Below are 24,192 nucleotides of genomic sequence, written 5' to 3'. Positions count from 1 at the left end.
TTGGCTTTCTATGTTTATCTGTGAGTCTTTCCTAGGCCTGGGCCTTTTGCCTGGTGATGGGAGCTGATTCATAGTAAGTGAACCTCTATGAATCACTGGTCCTGGCTGAGGCCTGTAGTGACCTGTGAGGCCAGAGATACCGCAAAGGGCACAATAAGGCCACAGCTGCAGACACTTGGCTCAAACATCAATTAAGTAAAGACTGCAGCTGCAGAAATTACACCTACTGTCTCACTTTTACCATGTTTTCATAAGACAGTTCTACTAAACTGACTTGATTCATTACTTGGAGACATTCTTAAAATGACTCCCAAGGTCCTGCTCATTGCCTGTGCTTTCCTCAGTTTCCCTGTCCCTTGTTTTTGGATCTAATAAAGTGGGCAGTCCAGAGAAGTCTTTGTCTTAGCCCTTGAAGTCTTGAGCTCAGCTAAAGAGGTTTTGACCCTTCTGGAGCCCTACAATCTATATAACTTGTCTCATTTTATTTAAACCTTCACCATACACTCATTTGGGAGATCAGGGACTAAGTCAGGACCCAATAAAAAGCATGAGATTTTATGCTTTTAGGCAGTAACAGAGAAGTACATGTCTAGTTTCCAACACAAATATAACTTAAGTAAAAAAATAATAAATGTAATTGGCCAAAAAGGGAAAAAGTGATTGCATACAGCAATGTTTCTTCCAAACAAATTATATACATAAAAGGCCCTGGTGTCAGCTCACTTAGGAGGCCCAAGGGAGATTTCCACAGGTGAGGTCCCAAGGTTAAAGACTGCTCATGTGCAAAACATCAGCAATAACAGCAGGCAGCATGGAGCAGAGCAGAGAGCCACAGCAAAAAGCACCAAAGAGATCCTGTGTCTTTATTGTGAAATTCTTACACAGGTTGTTATACTATATTTACATTCTTAAATAGTGCAAAGACCAGTATATGCATGTTTATCTGTGCTTAGTTATGGTTGCATAACTATATCCCACTGTGCGCCTGCATTAGACAAAGGGGTAATATCTTCAGGTGTCCTTGAGCTTTGAAGCAGTCTGAGTAGTTCCCCATATACAAGCTCCACCTTCCATTTTCAGAGTAATTTAAAGAATCTAAGAAATCATTCCCATCAATTACAGGAAGAGGAGCCAAAGACCACACGTACTTCTCCATTCTCATACAAGGAAAAAAATAATTCCATTTATTGCATAGTTTAAAAGGTGGACTGACAAAACTATTCCTATTTCCTGGTTTGTGTAACATTAGTTTTTTTTTTTCTATATTATTAGAAAGATGAGAATAGGTCAACAGGAAAAGAGGTCATTATGTGACACGGTGATTCTTGGTCAGGGTTGGTCACCCTCTGCTGGAAGGGACCAAATGCTACTTTTGACCTTGCCAGACGATGAATGCACGAAGCACCTCTTACGATTCTCTAAGAAGATGGCACAACCTATTAAGGTTGGCTTTGGCTATAATGCTAAGAACACTAGCTTTAAAATATCTCAATATAGTTTAAAAAATAAAAAGTAATCATCCTCTTTTAGGAAATCTCCATAGTTTTGTACTTGGCAAAGAATGGTCTGAAATTCTAAAGTAATCCAGAAACCAAAGCAACAACCTTTGATCTTTCAAGGACATGTTAAATTCACATGTTAAATGTAAGGTGCATTTGAGCAAACTGACAAAATTTTTTTAAAAAACAGCACACAAGAGACATTTTATATAAAATATCTACAAAATAGTTTTACTTTGGGCTGGGGATTTAGCTCAGCAGCATAAGTGCCTGCCTGGCAAGCGTGAGGTAGCAAGTTCAATTCCTGGTACCAAAAAAAAAAGTTTTACCTAAAAGAAAAAAAACTCCAAACCTACGTTAGTAGTATTAAGCATTTACTTGGAGGCTGAGGCAGGGGAACAGTTTGAGCCAGAAGTTTGAAGCCAGCTTAAGCAATACTGCAAGATCTATCCTCAAAAACTAAATACAGTAGGTATGGGGAATCAGCTCTCCTAATCAGGCTTACTATACCACTTGACATGAAATTCAAAGTACAGAAGAAAGGCTACATTAAATAAATGAGCCCTCCCCCAAATGCTGCAGAGAACTTGTGACATGACTCACTACTACAATGCAGAAATCAAACTGTATTATATAGGTCTCTCCTGATTCTACAAATAATCCTGGAACTATGTATATGTGACTCCATTACCTGATGGAACATTCACTTTATGAGGAACTACAGAAGTCAGATTCGAATTAAAATGTTTAATAAATAGTCTTTAAATATTAACACTTTTTAAAGACCATAATTTAAATTTTCAATTTCCATACATATAGGGAATAATTTTATGAAAAGGTGTCCCTTTTATAAATAAAAAACTGCTAATATTTCTATAAATATGTTGCTTCAGGTTAAACTTTAATCTCTTATAATCCACTACTCAGCCTCCTCTAGATGAGAATACAAAATATTGAACAAAAAAAAAAGAGAAATCAAGATATATCCTGTACAGGTATAAATTCCCTATGATGTATTTGTTGATTAGTATGTGCATCTGAATTGTACCAATAAAAATTTTTAAAAAGGAAAATAATACTGAACATCTTTACACAATCTTTAGGTATTTAGTTTTCAGATTACTATGGCTACTGCTTTTACCAAACAGCAATATCATAAAGTTCTATTATCTAAATTACTACAGAGTTTCAGAAAAATATGAATCTAGGCGAAGGACATAACTCACTGGCATAGCACTTTCCCTTAATACTGCAGAACATAAAGATAGAACACATTATGATGGTGGAATAAAACTCAGATGTCAAACAGTCGTAGAGAAGCCCCACACCACATTATTGAAAATCCCTCATTCTTCAGAAATGTATAATTAGGGAAAGCAGGAATAAAGAAGAAAACTCTATACACATACAATCTTTTACTCCTAAAACAAAATAAATTTTCAGCTTCATTAAATACAAAGAAAAAGGTTATTAAGTGCAATTCTGATTAGTGGAATATGCCATTATTGAGACTTAGAAACTCAGTCCACACAAAACCACAAACTCACACCAAAACCAATCAGTTACATTTATACCAAAGTATTCTGACTTCCAGGGGCAATCATGCTTCTTACCATGTTACTGCTTTGGTAACTCTCCTTCTATTACTAGAGTCTCAAAACATACTCCAGTAAAGTTCTCTGATCTAACTGTTGTAATATACATAATGGAGAACAAGATAGGAAAATGAAAGGGCCTCTACCTCACAATTATGCAGAGAATATAATCAGAATTCAACGTGGAGAATTCAAATTGCATTTTGTACATGTGCTGCCAAAGCAAGCACTGAAATTTCATTTAGAAGGGTGCCTCAGGGCCAGGGATTTAGCTCAGTGGCATAAGCTCCTGCCTGGCAAGCAGAAGGTCATGAGTCATGAGTTCCATCTTGATACAAAAAAGGATGGGGGCGGGATTTAGCAGTTCCAATCCCTGATTTTAAAAAAAAAAGCCTCAGTGGCACATTCCTGTAAACCCAGCTACTTAGTAGGTTGAGGCAGGCAGACTGCAAGTCTGAAGCCAGCCAAGGCACTTGTTAACTGGAGCTACTCCCAAGGCCGAGGGAAGAGGATCACACAAATTGGAGGCAAGTCTGAGCTACTTCAGAGTTTCAGACTAGCCACGTTTAGGTTTTGCTATATACACAGCAAGGCTTTGGATCAAAAAACAAGCATAAACCAAGCATGGTGACCTGTGCCTATAATCTTAGCACTAGGGAAGCTGTAGACAAGGATATTAATGAAACCAGCCAGGAGTCTACATAGTGAGTTCAAAGTCATCCTGAAATAAAAACGCAGACCCTGCCTCACAAAACATACATACAAAACAAAACACACACAAAGGAAGAAATAAAAACAAAAACAACTGTGCCAGCAACTGGCTCCAAATTATAAAAATCTTTCTGTGCTTATGCTGTAATAAAAAAACATGGTCTATTTAAAATATCACCGTGCATATTAGTTCCAGAAAGTCAATCAGCTTTTCTCACAATATTCTAGTGAGCAAACCCCAACCATTACTATGAGCTAAGAAGACAGACTGACATTATAAGTAAAAGTGACCAGGAAAGTGAGAAAACAAGAGCCACCAGCAAGATCCTTCTCTCAAATCACTCACACTGTGAATTCACAAGCAAGGTGATACAACTAGTATTTCACGTTATACAAACTAGGTACAGCACCAGTTTGGTTTATAAAGTAGATCTGCATTTTTATCTTAGCATCCATTATTAAATATAGTCAGCATAGTAGTTTTCCCTCCTCCATAAACTCATTCCTTCCACTTCATTTTTCTTATTTATCTAGATAGGGTCTCACTGTGTAGTTCATGTTGGCCTTGAACTAATGCAATCCTGCTGCCTCAGCCTCCTGAGTGCTGAGAGGGCTGGGATTACAGGCATTTATCTGACTCCAAGCTGCTTTCACTTACTTTCATCCAATAACTGGTTTTGCAGCCAACCATAGTGAATAGAAAAGCCAAACTTCCTTCACTAGATGAATGACAAGCATTTTCATGTACAAATCCCTTCTGAGAACGTTTTTCTCCATATGTCTGCATGGGGGTTTTCCATATAAACTTTTAAATAGCTTAGTATCACTACACAAACTCTCCCAATTTTACTGTTTTTTTTTTCCACAGCACTAGTCATTTAATATAATTTATATTTACTAAATATTGTTGATCTCTTACTACAAGAAATATGATCTTTATGAAAGTAGGGATCTCTGTGTTGCCAGTTGATTACAAACCTAGAAAAATCTGCACAAACTATGTTCTCAGTATTCAGAGGGTATTATAAACGCAAAGAAAATGACTGTAAACAAAACAATTCGACCTCTGTTTTCACACTAAAGCCACTCCAGAGAATGTCTACAGATACCTTCAACCCAATATACCAAACAATTCATACTCCACAAAAATCCCTTTCATCCCTGGCTTCCCTGTTGTTGGTCTTGTAACTAGATTTCCCTCAAAAGACAAATACTCATAAGTGTGGTCTTTGAGAGGTTACCTGAACAAAGAGGTATGATGGTGGATTACTGGTATGTGGAGGGAAGATGTATAATAACTACGTTAGTTTAGTATACTTCTGGATTCAGGTAATGGGAGCCCCACCCTGGATGTCAGTGGCACCAATCAATAGGCTCGTGGCCTGGATGGAATATAAAAACACAAAAGAAACAAGGTTTGCTGCTTGCTGCCTCCTGCCTGCTGTGCCATGGACTGTTTCTCCTCTGTGATGCCTCTCTCCCATGCCACTCTGCCTTGCAGCCAGTAGACTATGGAGTGAAATCTACAAACTCAGAGAACAAAATCAACCTTCTTACTTATGAGTGACAAATATTTTGTCTCAACAGTGAGAAACTAAGGCACATCATTTTGGACAATGATACCACCAGTTATCAAAAGGTCCAAGTCAGAAACCTGAATCACATAAAACCAAAAATTGTTCACATTTAAATATTCAGTAAAGCCGGGGATCTCTGTCCATTCAATAAAGCATGTGTATCTACATTCCTGCCATTTATTCACACATAAGAAATAGATAATACCATTTCTACAGGAAAATATTTAAATTCTGGATAACTAAATTTGAGATCAGAATTCATTATGGTCTCCAGAAAAAAAACTTACCATGGATGCCAACCAAAATTGCCAGAATAAAGTACCTACCAGAATTCAATAACATATCTACCACTTTGAAAATCTAAGATTTAAAAATCTACAAAAGATAAATGCAGGTGGTGGTAGGTAAGAAAACCTTTAAGAAAGAAAACTAAATATTTCAACAGAACTTTGAGACTGCTTAAAAATTTAGCAGTCAATACTAGAATTGAAGAAAGGAAAGGCATAACAAGAGACAGAAAGTGCCAAAGAAACATGTGCCTGACCAAAACACAAGAGACACATTTCGAAAGAATGGAAGATGATTTATATGTTCAATAAGCTTTCATTTTTCCTCCAATATGTACAAGAATTGGCACAAAAACTTCTAAATCATATAAGCCCTTTACTCACACAATCGTAACATCAGTCATGGTAACTCTCACATTCCACATAAAAGCATATATGCTCTAAAAAGCTTAACTGCAGCGTCAAATGAAACCATGGGTCACTCACGTCCCTGACTTTAGAAGGTGAGCCTGGCAGCATATAAAGTGGAATAGAGGAGAAACAGGCTGCAAGTAAAGAGATGAATTAATACATCCATGATGGACCATAGAATTTGGCATTTAAATAATGCATTCTCCATGACAGTCACGAATCTCTTACTTTTCAATGCTTTAAGAATATTTTTACTTTACCAGTGGTGGTGCAAACCTCTCCAGAGGCAGAGGCAGAACAACTTCCAGGAGTTTGATGTCACTCTGGACTATATAATGAGCTCAAGACAAGCCTGAACTACAGAATGAAACTGTGTCAAAAAAAACAAACAACACTTACACTGCAGAGTAATGTTTACCAGAAACAGAAAAACAGGAGGAGCAGGGCCTGAGGATTTAGCTTAACAGTGTAAGTGCCTGCCTTGCAAGCAAAAGGTCGTGAGTTCCATCTCCCATACCAAAAAAAAAAAAAAAAGTAGGAAGAGGAGAAAAGAAGATTCATAAAGCAATGTTTCACATTCAAAATCTAAATACCTCTTTCCCTTCTTTTATTCAACTTCCAATCATACACTAAGGCACCTCTAAAAAATCTATTGCTGTCCACAAAATCCATTATCTGAACCCTTCAACACTTAAGGCAGATTTCAAACAAGTGACTACTGGATTATATGATTTCTTTGTCACACATTTAAAAATATCTTCCACTCACACAACTTAAAAACTAGGAGTTGGCAAAAATATCAGTCCTCCCAGATTTAAAGACCCAATCCAAAAATGGACATCTGAGATAAATACACAGTTCTCAGATGAATAAATACAAACAGCAAAACAATACATAAAAAAATGTTCAACATCACTTTTCATCCAAGATGCAAGTTACAACAACCCTCAGATTTCACCTCACTCCAGAAAAACAACACTGTGATTCCATCTGACCCCAGGAAGAATGGCTAGTATCAAGAACTCAACCCTGGAGGGACTGTGGGGAAAAAGGAACCCTTATGCCCTGTGGGTGGCAATGTTGGTGCAAACACTGTGGAATTTAGTGTGAATTCCTCAAAATTCCTCAAAATGGAATTAGCTATTCCTCTTCAAGGTATCTTCCCCCCAAAAATTTTAAAAAACATCATAGCACAATGATATATGTGCACCCATGCTGACAGCAGCAGTTTGTAATACCCAGATCCTTCATAGACAGAGGGATGGATACAAAAGATGTTTTTAATACAATGGAGTACTACTTAGCCATAAAGATAGATAAACTGGACACTTACAGGTAAATGGACGCACCTTGAGAACATACTAATTAGTGAAATAAATGAGACACACATGTGTAACCATCGTATTGTTACAGTAGTGTGACAAGCTGAAGGAAAACACATAGCCAGGCATGGTGACACACTCCTGTAATACCAAGAATCAGGAGGTTGAGGCAGGAGGATTGTTGCAAGTTCATGATCAACCTGGGCTACAAAGTGAGCCCAAGCCAGCCTGAACTGCATATGAGATCCTGTATCAAAAAGACAAAAAGAAAAAAGAAAAAACATATGTATATGTATATTAAAAAATAATTAAGATAGTTATACTACTGATTTCTCTAAGTTCACTTAAGAGAAAGATTTGTATTGGGTTTTGTTCAGACAATTGAAGACACATGTGTTGTGCTCTGGATGAATGATTTGGGGATGACAATGCTGAACGTACATACCACTGTTATCCCTAAAGTTTTGTTGTAGTTTTTTCCTTCTTTTCATGTATAAATAAAACAGATTTGAAAACAAAAAGGGCTGTGAATTTAGCTCAGTGGCTCAAGCGCTTGCCTAGTAAGTTGAAGGTCATGAGTTCAATGCCCAATACCCACCCACCCCGCAAAAAACCTACCAGTTTAGGCCAGGGACACAGGCTCTGGTGACACAGAGCCTGCCTGGAAAGCATGAGGACCTGAATTCAATTTCCAGTTGGAAAAAAAAAAAAAAAAACCGATGTTCTTTTTTTTTAATTTTCTAGCATACCTTGGTTAAGTAAGATGATCTGGCAACATTGGGATCACATTTTCAGAAGGCAAATGAGCTGTAAATTAGTAGCAGCTGACCTACCTACAGGTTTCCATGCTCCCTGTTGTGTGCCATGAACTCTGCAACCATACCTTCACCAGCTGCACTCTTTAAAGAAATGCTCACCAGTCCACAAAATGTCAGCAACTAAATCAGACACTAGACTTCCAAAAACAGCAAGGCAAACAATCCTATTACTACCTAGCTTTGCAAGAAAGGCAGAGGAAAGCACTTCTCCAACTGATCGGTACTACAGAGTACAGAAAACTTGGAGATGGCAAGGATACCTAATTATCTGTGGGAACTAAGGAACACTTTTAGAGAGAGCAACAACTAACAACAGAGTTTACCAAAAAAGAGGAAGGAGGCAAATGAACGTATCAGAAAGAGAAAAGAATGTTTACAAACACACTGAACAAATAAGTATTCTAAGGAATTAAAGTCAGACTAACAGGACTACACCTAACATTAAAGGTAGGTGTCAAAGAAACGAGTGAATTGAGATCAGGCTCATTCAAAATAAGGTCATATATAAGCAGCCCAATTGCAAGAGCTATCAGGAAAACACCACATACTACTTACTAAGGTCACAGAAATTCAGTAAAGCGGTTAATATTCAAGACTGAGCAGAGAGAAGTTTCAGAAGCAGTTAAGATATGAATGATTGTGGGGTGGGGGACCGAAAGTAGCAATAATTCGAAAAGGGGAGCAACAGCACAAGCATTAAGGTACAGGACAGACAAAGGCTTTACAACTTGGGTAGTATATAAGGGGAACCGAGATGTGAAGCACAGTGGGTTAAACTAGTCACAATTTTGCCAAGTCTCAGCGGTTCTTTGGCGAGCATAGAGGCCCTGAAGCCTCTCGAACTTCAGCTGCGCCCTGATGCACTGCAGTTGAGTCTCTCGGGAAGGGATCCCCTTCAGTCTATTTTGAGCAGGCTCCAAGGCAGGCTGCTGGTCCGCAGGCTGACAGGGAGTCAGGGCTTGGTAGCTACGAGCTAGTGGGTACAAGTATAACCCACCTTGCCTTACTTGCTAATTTTTGGGTGGGAATAAAGGTCCCTTACAGCCTCTTAGACAAACTGCAGCATGTGCCCATTGTGGATTTACAAAAAGAAACAAGAGGTCAAGAAATCCAGTACTGGCCCATGCAGTGTCCAACTCCCCACTCCCAAAGTTGGCCTTATTTCCCCAACCAGTCTAACCTCCACCACAAAGAGGTCTATCTGACATTTTTATTTTGGGGCAGGGGAGGCATCTCTCAATGTGCCTAATAAGCTGGGTAGGTGAACACATTCAATAATTTTACTGACTTTCTGACCTCGAGTCCCTTCAGATACCTAGCATACTATTTCTTTTGCCTAATAAGGTGCTGGGAGACGAAGGTATGTTGCAAGCCACATCTTCCTTCCTGCCAAAACTCAGCGTCTCTCCATGCTGGACAGCAAAAGCAAAATTGCTAGGCGACGCAAACACAGCAAAATACTGCGCTTCGGCTACAGAAAGCGCGCTTCCACTCCCCCAGAGTGTTTCAGCCCACTCGCCAGTCCCATTACCTCTCGGGAAAGTAAAATGCTCTCACCGACTCCGGAGGACCCGGACAGCCAGCAAACGCAGCACACCACACACTGACGCCACCGCTCTCCGAGGTACTTCCGGCGCACGCAGTGACGTCACCAAGCGCGCCCGCCCTGCGGCGGGATTCAAGGGAGCCGTCAAAGGTTCTTTCAGCTGCCCTGAGACCTGCTGTCTCAGCGTCGACCTCGCGCGGGCATGGGATGAAGAAGCTGCTGCTAGGGGCCAGGATCCCCAGCTGCGCTCCGGGCCGCCCTGCCTGAAGGTAAACGCCTCCTTCCCTATGGCCTTGCGGGACCTGGCCACCCAGACAGTTCGCCCCTTGTCTCCCTTCAGCTTTTTAGTCTAGGACCTCAACCGTTGCCGGCGGCGTATTTCTCTCCAAAAGTCTAACTATGCAGTCTCTAACTGGAACCTTTCTTCAGAGACTAGTAATTCGCCTCAGTCACCACACATCAAACCATTTTTCCATTCCTGTCCCGAATTCTCCTGCTTGTGACTATTTCCTCTCCCTGCAGATGCACGCCACACCCGCGATTTACCTTGCACGTCTGAGCTAGGGTTGATTCGATATAGGCTTCACGGGTACAGCGAGGCTTCACAAGTACAGCGCACCTGGAACCCCAGAACTGAGAAGGCTGAGGCACAAGGCTGTAGACTTTGAGGCTGGGCCCTGAACGTGGCTAAACCTCTCAGCTTTTTTAAAAAGGCTGGAATGTAGCTCCATGATAGCACATTCCTGGGTTCTGTTCCCCGTGGTGCAAAACTAATTATTTTAGTTTGTCTTTTTAAGACAGGGTCGCACTGTGCAGTGGAGGCTGGCCTTGAGCTCACTTTGTAACCCACGCTGGTCCCGGACTCCCAATGATCTTCCTGCCCCAGCCTCCTGAGTGCTGGGATTACAGATGGTAATTTTTATGGGTAACTGAGGTTGTAAAATAAGGTGTGAAAACAAATTACAAAATACCTGTCTATCGATGATCAATAGATTTTCGAGCCAGCATTCCTTCACTGCACTGAAGATGTATAAAATCAACTGTATTCTTTCACAATTTGGGCAATAAACACTCCAAAGGACTTTACATTGTCTTAATATTTTCCTCTGGAGTGATTTTTTTTCCCAAATCCTCTAGCAAAAGAAAAAACTAAAACAGAATTTCAAAACACATTAATCACTGGGCGACAATGGTACATACATTGCACATTGTCAACCCCAAGTCATTCACCCAGAGCACAAGACATCTGCATTCAGTTGTGTGAATATCAGCACAAATCTTTCTCCTCAGTGAACTCAGAGAAATCAGTAATGTAATTACCTTAACTATTTTTACATACATATACATACACATACACATATGTTGTTTCAGCTTCTCACACGAATACAAAGTTTACACATGTGTCTTATTTCACTGATGAGTATGGTCTCAAGTTGCATCCATTTACCTGTAAAAGTCTTCAGTTTATCCTTCTTTACGGCTAAGTAGTATCTCTGAGGGAGGTTAAATTACCTTGGTTTTCTCTGTTACTTATTTTTTAAGCTCCTCCTCTCCCAAGGCACAGGCACCCAGCACTGACAGGGTTAAAGAAGCTACTAGAAAAGAGGCCTAAAACTCTTGGGGAGCCTTAATTCACCCAAATGGAGTCATTCTAACTGCTTAAAATGTAAGGAAGGTGTGTGAATCGCCATCATTGAATCAGTGATTACCTGTATATGTTTTCACATGGAATGAGGATTACCTTGTTTAGAGCGCTCATGTGTTGGCTTGTTTTTGGTTTTAGAAATGAGTGGTGGCTAAGAGCACAGTGTATGTGCCCAACTTGCCCTTCTTCCTGATGAATAATGACTTACTGTTGGTAAGTTTTAATGTTCACACATTTATGTATGGAACCCTCTATTTGAGATGCAGTGTATCTTTTTTTTTTTTTTAACCTGGGATCAAACTGGCCCTCATGATTGTCAGGTGAGCACTTATGTCACTGAGCTAAATCCCCAGATTCATGCAATGTATCTTGCCCCTATAGTTCTCCCTAAGAAACATCTGAATAAATAATTATGCTGTACTTAAAACACAACTATCAAAGACATGTTTTGCAAATATGAGTAAATTTTTTTAAAAATTGAAACTTGTAATTTCCAAAGAAATTTATAGCACGTTTTAGGTGGGGTTAATAGTACTGTAAATTGAACCCATGGCCTTCATACTTAGGTACATCTCCAGCATTCATTCATTTATTTATTTGAGCAAGGCTTTACCCGTGTAGTTCAGGCTGGTGTGAACTCACTATGTAGCCCAGGCTGGTCTCCAACTTGTGGCAATCTTTCTGCCTTAGCCTCCTCTGGGATTACTAGTTTGAACCAAAACACTTGGCTTGGCTTACTTGGCTTTTGAAATTGGTAATAGAGGTGTGGATGAAAACTGATAAGAATGAGCAAATGCCTTTCTGAACTCTCAGAGTCTGCATGTATCTTTTACTTATATATATGGCAGAAGCTTAACAGTTTAGTATATTTTATTTTCATTTCAAGAAGGATTGATCAAGGTGGGAAAATTCCATTCCAACGTAGTCTCTAACCTTTTCACTTTACAGAAAATAAAATTTTTCTACTATACCTGTCTTGCAAATGGGTAACTGAGAAGAACTGGAAGTATCTAAAATCTTTCAATTGTACCCTATTATTCTTCCATTTGGGGGTAGATATAAACTAAAGAAATGATGCATATGTGATACACGAAACTTAATTTGGACAGTTTGAATTTCAGAGAATAGAAAGGAAACTTAGTTTCCTTGTACCAAAATAAAGGTTTAATTCACTAAAATCCTATTATGTACTGAGTGCTTTTTAAGATAATAGAGATACATCACAGAATAAAAAGACCAAAACCTGTAATAAAGTATAGCAAGGAAAGAATGCCAAATAGGAAATGTCAAATCATATGTTAGATCTTAAGGAAATGTTATGGTTTCAGTGGGTAAGGAAAGGTAAACCCACTGCAACGCTGCTTTATTACTGACTATACAGTTCTGTCTCTCCCTTTTTTCCCCCCTGTGATACCAGGAATCAAACTCATGGCCTCATGCTTGCCTGGCAGGCCCTGTGCTGCTGAGCTGTATCTCGGGCCCTACCATGCAGATACGCTATAGACTCAGACTTTCACTTGGAGTGAAATGAGAAGTCATTAGAAAGTTCATAGTGTACTACTGCCATTCAATTGTGCATCATGACAGCTCTATACAACTCATCATAGAACACAAAATTTTGTTATCATTGGTTGCATATTTCATCACTCTAAAAATATTCTAAACCAGGCATGGTGATGCATATGTATAATCCCAGCACTCAGGATTCTGAGACAGGAGGACTTGCAAGATACAGGCAACCCTGGGCTGCACAGTGAGTTCAAGACCAGCTTGAACTACATAGTGACAACCTGCCTCAGACAAAAGATGCATAAATAAAATAAATTTAAAATACTCAAATACCTATAGGAATATTATAAACAGGAACTGTTAAGTATTTAGGTCCTAACAAACTATAGGAATAGCCTGGGTTACTTAAGGTGAAAACTTAAAAAGGAAGGCAGGTCCAACTATAAAGTACCATCACTTATTAATGATGGACAGAAAATGAAAACACAGGAAATAGATTTTTCATTAGGAAAAATGTTTTATAAGAAGTCTAAGGTCTGTCTGCTTTAATAATGACCACTTTGTTTGTGGTACAGTATAAAACAGTGGTGCTGCCTCCACAACACTGATACTTAAGTACAAAGGCACCAGGAGTTGTGGTAAAGTTGATAGTTGCCATGGATATAACTAAGAAACATAGAACTATTCAATGTATCTGCCTGCCATGTATGGCCTGTGGAGTATTTCTTTCAGGAGATGAAGATACATGCAATTGCAGTAATAATAATAATGTTGTAGTCATGTAAAAAAATACTTCTTGTATATCCTTTTTTATAGAATGAAGGTCAAAATTTTTCAGAAACTATATTAAAGAATTTTTTTTTTTTCTTTTCTTTTTTGGTCATAGGGATTGAACTCATGACCTTGTGTCTGCCAGGCAGGCACTTATGCTGCTGAGCTAAATCCCCAACTCCTATATTAAAGAATTTGGTCAGTTTATACGATCTGGAAATAATGTCTTTCAAATCATAAGTTATTCTGCGGTCTTTTGTTTCAGATACTTTCCATGTATGGCAAAATTGTGAAGTATTCATGTTACAAAATACTTGATATTCTGGGTGTGGTGGCACACTCCTGTAAACCCAGCACTCAGGAGCATGAGTGGATTGCCAAAAGGTCAAGACCAGCCTGAATTATGTAGTGAGACCCTGTTTCAAAAACACCAAACCAAACAAAAAAGGATACTATTATTGCTTACATTTTAACATACTTCTTTTCTAAACATATAAATTTATACACTATTTTAAGATTCTACATGCAATTTTCTTAATTCCATATTATTAACCTGGGCTGGGGACTGAGCTAAAGCTCAGTGGTACAAGTGCCTGCCTCGCAAGCACAAGGTTGTGAGTTTGATCCTTGGTACCAAAAATTAAAAAAAAAAAAAAAAAACCCATATTGTTAACTGGCCTTCCATGTACTATACTATATAAAGATACACCCTCAGTATTTAATGGTTTGTTGGTTGGTTGGTTGGTTTTTGTTTTGTTTTGTTTTTTGAGACATGTTCTCACTATGTAGTGCCGGCTGCTTAAACTAGCTTCAGTAGCCCCGTCTGGCCTGGAACTCACATCAGTTGTGCTGCCTCAGCCTCCAAGTGTTGGGATTACAGGTGTACCATGACACCAGTTAATTTAATGCTTTTTTGCTGTTATTTTATATATATCATTTATCTTACAAATCTTTATAACTTCTCATGGTATTACTAAGACTAAAGCTAATTGTACTATCCAATATAATGTGTAAAGAATTGATGAAACCAATATTTCAGTTACTAGAAAACATAATCAGGTATATAGTAAATTCCTTATCATTTAATAAAAAATGGCCTATAAAAACATACTTCAGGGGCTGGGGATTTAGCTCAGCGGCATAAACACCTGCCTTGCAAGTAGACGGTCGTTAAGTTCGATCCCTGGTACCGGTAAAAATGAAAAAAGACAAAAAAAAAAAAAAAAAAAAAACCATACTTAAGTGCTTATGACTTGCAAAGTACTTTTAAACCATTCTCTACTTCCATAGAAAGCTTAAGTATCATTAGGAATACTGGCAACATACAAAAATGGTAGTGGATATTAGTTCAAGCTGAAAGCTGACAAAGGACATAAACAATTTTTTTTATTTTACATCAATCATGCAATTGTATTCTTGGGCAAAAAAACCAGAAGGAAAATACCATCATTCCTAACTCTTCAACTAAAAATTTTTGGCATAAATGTAAAATCCTTTCTAAATGCCAAGAATTAAACTATATTTATCTCAAATAGTTATTTTTCTTCTTATTTTCCATAAATGGATACTGAACAACTGAAGTACACGAGAACTTCTTTTAAACTTCCTTTGCTATTAGAAATCAGTATGTAAAATGCTTCTTGGTAAGTATGCACAGGATTTTAAATAAGCGTCCTCAATCAAAACAATAGTAACACTGATATTGTAACACTTAAAAGAAGCATATATATATTTATATGATAGGAATTGTTCTCATCTCTGCACATGTAAGGTCTTGTTCTCACACGCCCTTTAAGGTAGGTATTGTTATTATCCTAATATTATAAATGATGAAACTATGATACACGATAAATTTAAGGTCTTTGCTAGTTACATGATGGAGTCAATATTTGAATCTAACAATATGATTCCCACATCTACTCCCTTAAATGTCCCATTTTCCTTTTCTTGTTTTTCCCCCTTGTCTTTTAAAATACTAGAATCTCCCTACAAATATAAGACTCATGAAATGAGATACTTGATTTTTTTGGTATTCAGTTATTTTAGTTCTTTATACATTCTAGAGTGGTGAACCTGCAACATAGATACTACAGCGGGCAGTCTGTACCATGGAAAGCTCTAAAAGGTTTGCCATTACTTTGCTAGATAGTAATCACCTTTCAGGAAGAGTAGCTAACAGATATTTTTCCCACTTTAATCTTTTGCTTGTTTCCCTTGCCATGCAGAAACTGCCTGCATTTTGTGTCATCCCATTTATGGATTCTTGCTTAGATTTACTATGCTTCTAGATTGCTGTGGGGGGTACTCTGCCTGAGCCTCTGGCTTCAGGTATGTTCCCTTTGTCTTCTCATAGAAGTTTCAACCTTTTTAGTTTTATACCTACATCATTTCACGTAACTGTTTTTGGGGTGTTTAGGGTTTTTCTGTTTGTTTGTTCGTTTGTTTGTTTGTTTTAGAGAAGGTCTCGCTATGCAGTTCAGGCTGGCCTTGAGCTCACTTTGTAGCCTAGGCTGGTCTCGATCCTCCCGCCTCAGCCTCCCAAGTGCTGGGATTACAGGCATGAGCCACCATGCCCAGCTCCCATCAAAAAAGCAATCCAAAGCAAAAAGAACAATGCCAAGGCTTCACAATGCCAAGACAGGAGGCTCGCTGTGAGTTCAAGGCCAGCCTAGGCTACAAAGTGAGCTCAATGCCAGCCTGAATTGCATAGAGAGACCCTGTCTCAAAAAGACAAAAAAAAAAAAAAAAAAAAAAAGGAATTTTGATGGGGAATACACTGAATCCAAGGATCGCTTTAATTCTGCTGATCTATGAATATGGGAGGTCTTTCTATCTTCTACTGTCTTCAATTCCATTCTTCAGTGTTTTACAATTTTCATTCTAGAGGTTTTTAACCACCTTGAATTAGGATGACCCATTGGGTTTTTGTTTTGTTTTTTATTTTTTGGCTTTTTGTTTAAAGAGTTGTAAATGGAATTATTTTCCTGATTTGTTTCTGAAGTAGTTCATTGTTGGTGTGTAAAAACAGTAATGTTTATTTTGGGACCTAATGCTAAGTTGATTTTATCAAAATTCTGTTGGTACAGTCTGTTTCTAAGTATAGGACCACACCAACTGCAAATAATAATTTGAACTCTTCCTTACTAGTTGTATCCCCTTTTTGTTGTTTTGTTTTATTTCTTGGCTAAATTCTCTTACTAATATTTAGATTAGGGTTAGGCCTCATTCTTTAATTGGGATTTATGTGCTTTTTATTTTTTTAAGTATTTGTTTTATGAAATTTGGTACAGCAATATACAATACGTATTAATATAGTTTTGTTTTTTGGGTGTTTTTTTTTTTTTTAAACCAGGGATCAAACTCACGACCTTGCATAAAAGCTTTTTTTTTTCTTTTTGAACCAGGGATCACACTCATGACCTTGCACTTACCAAGCAGGTGCTTATGCCGCTGAGCTAAATCCCCAGCCATTCAGTGTGTTTTTATTTATTACTGTTATATCGTTAGATAACTGCCTTTAGCGATATGTGATGATCTTCTTTATCTCCTCTAGTTTGGTCTTAGGCAGTTCTAACTACTCCTGCTTGATTTCAGCTTCCACATACATAGAATATTCCATCCTTTCACTTTCAGTGTGTGTATATCTGCTAGTGCAGTCGGTTTCTTTCAGGCAACAGAGAGTCAGGTATTGTTTTTCAAACCAGTCTGCCACTGTTTTTTAATTACCAAATTAAGAACACTTACAATCAGAATTATTATAGAAAAGAACATACTTGTGGGAAACCATGTAATTGGCTGCCACCTTATATCTGCAGGCCACACCACCTTAACTCCCTTTAGGAGTTAAGTTTGGTAGTTAAGCAGCACCTTGCCTACCTAGCTTGTTTGGTTCATTAAGGGATTATGCGCGGCCTTATGAGCCTAGCACAGGAAATTTGAATTAACCTATGACCCTCAGTCTTGCCACTGTTGCTAAGTTACCTGCTGACTTCTCAGAACCCAAATCCCTCCTCCCCAGTACCCTATATATTTGATACTCCTTCCTTGAATAAACGAGACTTGGTCTTATCTCCATCCTTTGTGTCTCTTGTTTCCTTTTCATCCCCACTCCCTCTCTAGGGTCTTTGTGGACTTACCCACAGGCCAGGACACATACTAATTGCCATCATTTTTTAGTTTTACTAATGTTTGATTGTTTCCTCATTCTCAATAGCTTATCTACTCTTTCTCCTTTATATTTACAATTCTTTTGTAATTTTCAATGCTGGTTCAGTGATCATTATTTTTTATGATTATCTGAAAGGTCTTTATTTCTCCTTTGATTTTGAAGGAATACACTTGCAAGATAGGCAGTTATTTTCTTCCAGGGCTTAAAATACATCATTCTATGCATTTTTGGCCTTTAGAGTTCCTGCACAAAAGCCTGCAGTTTTCTTGTGGGTTTGCCTCTGCATGTAACTTGGTGTTTCTTCTGCAGCTTCCAATATTCTTGTGCTGTACTCTTCACATTTTAAATATAATCTGATGTGAGCAGGTCCTTTTTTAGTCATCCCTGTTTGGAGTTCTAAATGCCATCCTTACGTGGATGGTTCACAACTCTTCAGATTTGGGTTTTCTGTTGTTATTTCACTGAATAGATTTTTCTGTGCCATTACTCTGAACCTTAGTGGCCTCTTTTATACTAAAAATCCCTAAGTTTATTTTTTTTTTCCTTTTTTCTTCTTTAGTGTCAGACTGATTATTTACCAACCTTATCTTCACATTCTAAAATATAACATTCTATTTTACCCAACCTGTTGGTGAGCTCTTTCACTGTTTTTTGACTTAAAGTACTTTACATTTCCAAGGTTACTATTTGGTTCATCTGAAGAATCCATGTTGATTTCATTGTACCCTCGTATCCTGGATTCTTCATTCGTTCACCTATCTGAAGTCATCAATCATTTTAGAAATCAGTTCTTTAATCCTAACTTTAGCATTTCCTCCATGGAGGGGAAAGGAGTTTAACCCAGGGCCTTTATACTGAGCTACATCCCAATTTTTTAATTTGAGGCAGGGTTTCACTAAGCTGTTAAGTTGCCCTGGCTGCACTCAGACTTGGAGTCCTCCTGCCTTAGTATCCCTGACTAAAGGGGGTGACAGACGTGTACCACCATGGCCAATTCTACTTTGATGTCTTTGCATTCAGTTGTTCACATGTTTTGATACCTTCAGGAGTCATACGGCTTTTTTTTTTTTTTTTTTTTTTTTTGTCTTTTTTCCTTTTTATCGGTACCAGGGATTGAACTCACGACTGCCTGCTGGCAAGGCAGGCGCTTATGCCGCTGAGCTAAATCCCCAACCCCATACGGTCTTGTTTTAAAATACTTCTTTTTTTTGAGCTTTGGGCCTTTCCTGAGATGGATATCTCTTCTGCTTTGCCATAAGGTTCTGCCATAAGGTTCTGCTAGTGTCCTACCTTCTGCTGAAGACTTGATACCCAACACCACGCAAACTGTACTAACAGTGATGACACAGAGACAAACGCAATACTGACATATGGTAAAACAATTGAATTCAATGGTTGTACCACCGTTAACAATACAGCACTAGTTCTACCACCACAAACAGCAGTAGAAAGAAAATAATAATATTTTTAAAATAAGAGGCTAATATGAATTAAAATTAATAAAAGTTAAAATTACCAATAATATAAGAATAAAAGTATGAGAGGTGAAGAAAGGGAAATATGGAGTAAATATTTTAAAAATAAAAAGGTGAGACTGAAAAATCCAATTACAAAATTAAAAAGTAAATAAAGTTTGGTACAATTAACAGGTAAAACTACAAATAAGAAAAAAGGGAAAAGAAAAGAACTATAAAAACATTGAATTCAAAACAGTTCCCCCAAGCTGGTGGCCCAGTGTCTGTCACAGGCCATGGCCCTTTTCCCCTGACTTACCTTTCCCTGAAGCACTCAGCAGTCCGCTGCTTACCACGGGGCTGCCCTCGCTCACCTCACCTCTCACTTCAGCAGTGGAGTCTTCCTCACCCGCACAAGCTGGGACTGGCACTGAAAACTCCTCCATGCTAGTTTTCATGTCATCTGTCTGATCTTGTTCTGACATAATTGGCTGCAAAGCCGCCACCACCACTGCCTTCTTGGTTTCAGTAGATGGTTTGTTATTTTGCATTGGTGTACCGTTCTTGAGAGCAAGGAGAGGCTGTGGACCTGGGAACACATCATACTTCTGTTTATACAGAGGCAACCTTTTACCCATGCCATTCATGACTTACAGTATACTCAACCTTCACCCATACCCAAATAAAATATTAATATAGGAAATAATTGAATAAGTTTCATTTATTAACTAGTGTCTTATCTTTTTCCTATAGTTCAGATTTTAGAAAATTATTAAGCTTTATTTTGAACATTCTGCTTATGACTTAGAAATACCCAACAAATGTTTAAAAAGTTGCAAAAATACTATAAAGAACACCTAAACATCTTTTACCCAATGAATAAATAAATTTTTCTTCTTGTAAAAAGGAATGCATTATCAAAATTCACTTAGCATTCTCATTTGCTTCATCATTTGCATGGCTTCTTTATAAATATGAATGTATGTGTATGTACATATATGCACCATTTGATTTTTCAGTCATTTAAAACTAAGTCAGAAACATCAGTGCCTTTGAGTCCTGAATACTCAAGTTCCTAAAATTATAGAATGTTTGCCTAGCATGTCAAGGGCCAGGGATTAATCTCCACTTCAGGAAAGAAATATAGATAAATCCTACTGTGCAGGGTGGCACACATCCATAGTCCTTTCTGCTATAGGGACTAACAAATCTTATGACCTGCTGTTATCCACTCAAGATGTGGGAGACAACTCCAGTGACTCCCTTTGAATGCAAAACAATTACTGCAGCTTTGAATTATTTGGAGACTTATTTCCTTATACTGATATTGTAGAGAGCTGGCTATGGTATTTCCTTCTCTTTTCAATTGGCTACAAGCATTGCAAATAAGGCTAGCCAAGGTACTGGTACTTAATCTCTAAAGCCTAAAGACAGTCTCCTGTTTTCTTGCAAAGTCTTCTCGGTAAAGGATATGAGCACAACAGCATGTTAGAGCCAATAGCTCCAGGAATGTCAACTGGGTATGAGCCTTAAGGTAAAGAGGCTATGACTCCCCAGGGCATAGAAGTTTACATATCAGAAACCAAAGCAACAGCCTCCTAAAATAATTCAGTTGCTACCTTAATAGAACTATGCAAATTGATCCTTGAGTATATCCTTATCTCTTCATTTTGCAGAGATGCTTACCTGCCTAGCCAGCTCAAGTTAAGTAATTCCCACCATCCTCACTCACTCATCCCTGAGCCACCCCCCTTCTTCACAAGACAATAAATTCTGGGAGAGGCCTAGGATCAGGATCTTTGTCCACACATCCTCATGGGGATTCGATTTAGGACCCCTTGGCTGCCCTTAACTTGGAATATGTCTTGGTGTCTTTACTCTCGCAGTGGGATGCAATGGAGATGGTAGATTGGAATTAACTGGCTGGGATTCCAGTAACGTCTCAGTGGGATTACAAATATAACTTTTTGGATTGTGAGAAAAACTAGAAAAAGGATTACAATACTTGGATGACTGTACACAATATTTGGGATTACAATACAAGATTTCAGTGATCAGAAGATACGCACAGCCAGAGATGAGTGTTTTTGCAGTGCCCATAATGGTTCAAGAGCATTTCAGTCTGTCTCCCCCAGCTATGGCTTTCTAAAATGACTTTGTAACATACTGAAGAAACTTGAGTGCAAAGGCCAGTGGGGAGCTGGAGAAAGCACTAGTGAGAGATGCTGTCCTAGCTGCAGTCATCTAGGAGGAAATGGCTGGGCTCCCTTCCCACTATCACTCTCCGCTCCTGTTCCTCACCCAACAAAGACTCATACACAACCAGGTACAGTGCACACACCTGCAACCCAGCTACTGGGGACTGAGAATGCAAGACCAGCTGAGATCCCTTCTCCAAAGAAATGATACACATACACATGTAATCTGCGGACAGTGAAACACAAACAGCTGCAAAGAGGAGCAGACAGTGGTATAGCTACACACTGTCAGCTCCCATGGTGTCTAAATCCTCTTGAGAGAATGTTGTGTAAAGTATACTCCAGAGTCCTAAAGTTTTAGAAAGGAGGTGTGCTTAGCATGCACATAGCCTTGGTTCAGTCATCACCACCTAGAGAAACGAATACAAAATGAAAATATACAAGAGTTGGGCATGGTGGCACATGCCTCCCATCCTAGCAGTCAGGAGGCCATGGCAGAAGAATCTCAAGTTCAAGACCAACCTGGGATACACAGCAAGAGCCTATCTCAACTACAACCCGAAAAAGAAAAAATAACGGGGCTGAGGGTTTAGCTCAGCGGCATAAGCGCCTGCCTTGCAAGCAGGCAGTCGTGAGTTCGATCCCTGGTACCAATAAAAACGAAAAAAAGACAAAAAAAAAAAAAAAGAGTAAAAGAAAAAGGAATAACAACCTAAAACTTGAATAAGTAATAAACTTCTAAAACAGATGAGGGGGCTGAGCATGAGGCACGTCTATAATCCCAGCACTCAGGAATCTCCAGCTATCACAAAAAGACATCAGAAATCCATGACAAACAATCACCAGCATTAAATAAGAAATTTTCTGCAGAATTTCCAAATTAATATAACACTCCTAAATAACTTTTAGGTCAACAAAAAAATACAGGAAATTAGAAAGTATTTTTATGTGCATGATAGTAAAAACTCAAAATAGCAAAAGTATGCAGTATAACCAAAGCAATTTTAGAAGTACATTGGTAATTTTTTTTTTTTTTTTGAAACAAGTTCTCATGTAGTTCATACTGGCCTTAAACTCCCTATGTAGCCCAGGAAGACCCTGAACTCATGATGATCCTCCTGCCTTAGCCTCCCGTGTGCTGGGATACCATGTGCCACCATATGCACCCCACATTTATATATGTGAAAACCTGTATTTTCAAAGAAAAAATAAAGGTTGGTGTCTTGATTACTTTTACGTTTCTCTTGTTGCTGGGACAAACTACCTGGCACCAGAAACGAAACAAGAAAAGGTTTATGTAGCTTTCAGTTTTGTGGAGGTTTCAGTGCATACTCAGCTGTCTTAAAAGCAAGGTAGCATGGTTGAGGGGCAGTCCTTCATGGAAGTAGCAAACAGCAAGAGCAAAAGGGCAAAAGGGGGAAAAGTGTGCCTCTTTTCCCTCCTTTATATTGTATGCTAGCTCCTCGCCCCTGGGCAGGTACAGCACTCTCACCACCAATCCCAGCACTGGACAGCAAACTAATCACAAATGCTAGATTCAGCAACCTCCATGACTGCATGAGGTTTTAGGGGGACATTTAAATTTCAACAGTTGGGCTGTGGCTTGGGGCTAGCATGGGTGAACCACTGGGCTCAATCCCTAGCACTCCAAAGGGAATGAGGGTAGGCACCAGAAGGTGAAAGGTAGAAACAAAAAATGCTCGGCACAGTGGCACACATCTGTAATTTCAGCTACTCAGGAGTTGGAGGCAGGAGCGTTGTAAATTCAAGGCCACCTTGGGCAACTTAGCAAATCATGCCTCAAAAAATAAAATGCTAAGGCTAGGGATGTTGCTCTATGGTTGAATATCCCTGGCTTCAGTCCCAAGTGCTGCCCCCACAAAAGAAAAAGGAAAGACACTTCAGGAAAGATGGCAAAGTAGTAAGCTGCAGAGAAAAGAGCATCTCTCAGAGTCTTGTCCAGGCACTAGAATTTGGCAACACAAAGAAGAAGAGAAGGGAAGTCCTCTGGACTCTGGAAGGACCTAAAGTAAGAACTGAAGCCCATGGAGAAAATGAACAGAAGAAACACTTCAATGAAGAAGGAGGAGAAGCCTGTGGAGCCTTCTCCCTGAGTTGGACTCACTGTGTGGGAACTGTTCAAACCAGCCGAGACATGAAGCACCGTGACTATTGGCAAGAGGCCTCCATAGAGAGATGCAACAGTAGAAGGGAGCAGTGGTGTGAAGGACTGCACAAGCTGGTGGTGACTGCTGCCAGAGCAAACATCCCGTGGGAGAGGGAGACTGGCTAGGAGCCAGCTTGGAGAGAGGCCAACTGACTCAGAACTCAGAAAAACTGCCAGGTGCATCTAGCAGTTCCCAACTGAGTTCTACTCTGCAGAGGGTGTACTGAGGGCTGCAGGTTAAAGGGATGGGGTCTGGTCCCAGCCTCACCTAAGAAACCTGGAGAATTAAAGGTACAGATTTACTGAGATTATCCATTACCCCTACCATAAAGCAACTGCTGCCTTGCTGGGATAAATCAACACAGATCTGGACTCTGTCTTCACACATGGTATACCAGTGAAACCAGAGACAAAACTGAAAGTGGACAATTTTTTTCTCTGAGCTCTTTTTCTTTTATTTTTTTCCCCCTCCATTCTTTGAGCTTGTCTTTATATGAGTCTAAATGTGGTTTCT

The 24,192-nt window shown here is 39.0% G+C and overlaps 1 protein-coding gene and 1 long non-coding RNA gene across 16 annotated transcripts in view; one reads left to right on the top strand and one right to left on the bottom strand.

The window, feature by feature from the left end:
- Positions 1-24,192, bottom strand: part of Pphln1 (periphilin 1) — a 148,045-nt gene that overhangs the window by 106,964 nt on the left and 16,889 nt on the right. For 9 of the 15 annotated variants that reach the window (XM_063254572.1, XM_063254569.1, XM_063254574.1 and 6 more), the window contains exon 2: positions 19,633-19,902. In XM_063254572.1, the coding sequence (XP_063110642.1) occupies positions 19,633-19,902 (270 nt within the window). Of the gene's footprint in view, positions 1-9,751; positions 9,899-19,632; positions 19,903-23,636; positions 23,841-24,192 lie in introns of those variants that run through there. The other 6 variants (XM_063254577.1, XM_063254581.1, XM_063254576.1 and 3 more) reach the window with 4 other exon arrangements.
- Positions 9,895-13,404, top strand: LOC106029021 (uncharacterized). Its single transcript, XR_001202656.3, has 2 exons — positions 9,895-10,035; positions 11,550-13,404. It is a non-coding gene; the product is annotated as an uncharacterized LOC106029021 (long non-coding RNA).

Source organism: Cavia porcellus, unplaced genomic scaffold (genome assembly GCF_034190915.1).
Source record: "Cavia porcellus strain 051 isolate PalLab524CR breed Dunkin Hartley unplaced genomic scaffold, mCavPor4.1 scaffold_8, whole genome shotgun sequence".
Lineage (NCBI taxonomy): Eukaryota > Metazoa > Chordata > Mammalia > Rodentia > Caviidae > Cavia > Cavia porcellus.
The sequence above is the reverse complement of the archived record's forward strand: the minus strand, read 5'-3'. Positions and strand labels throughout refer to the sequence as shown.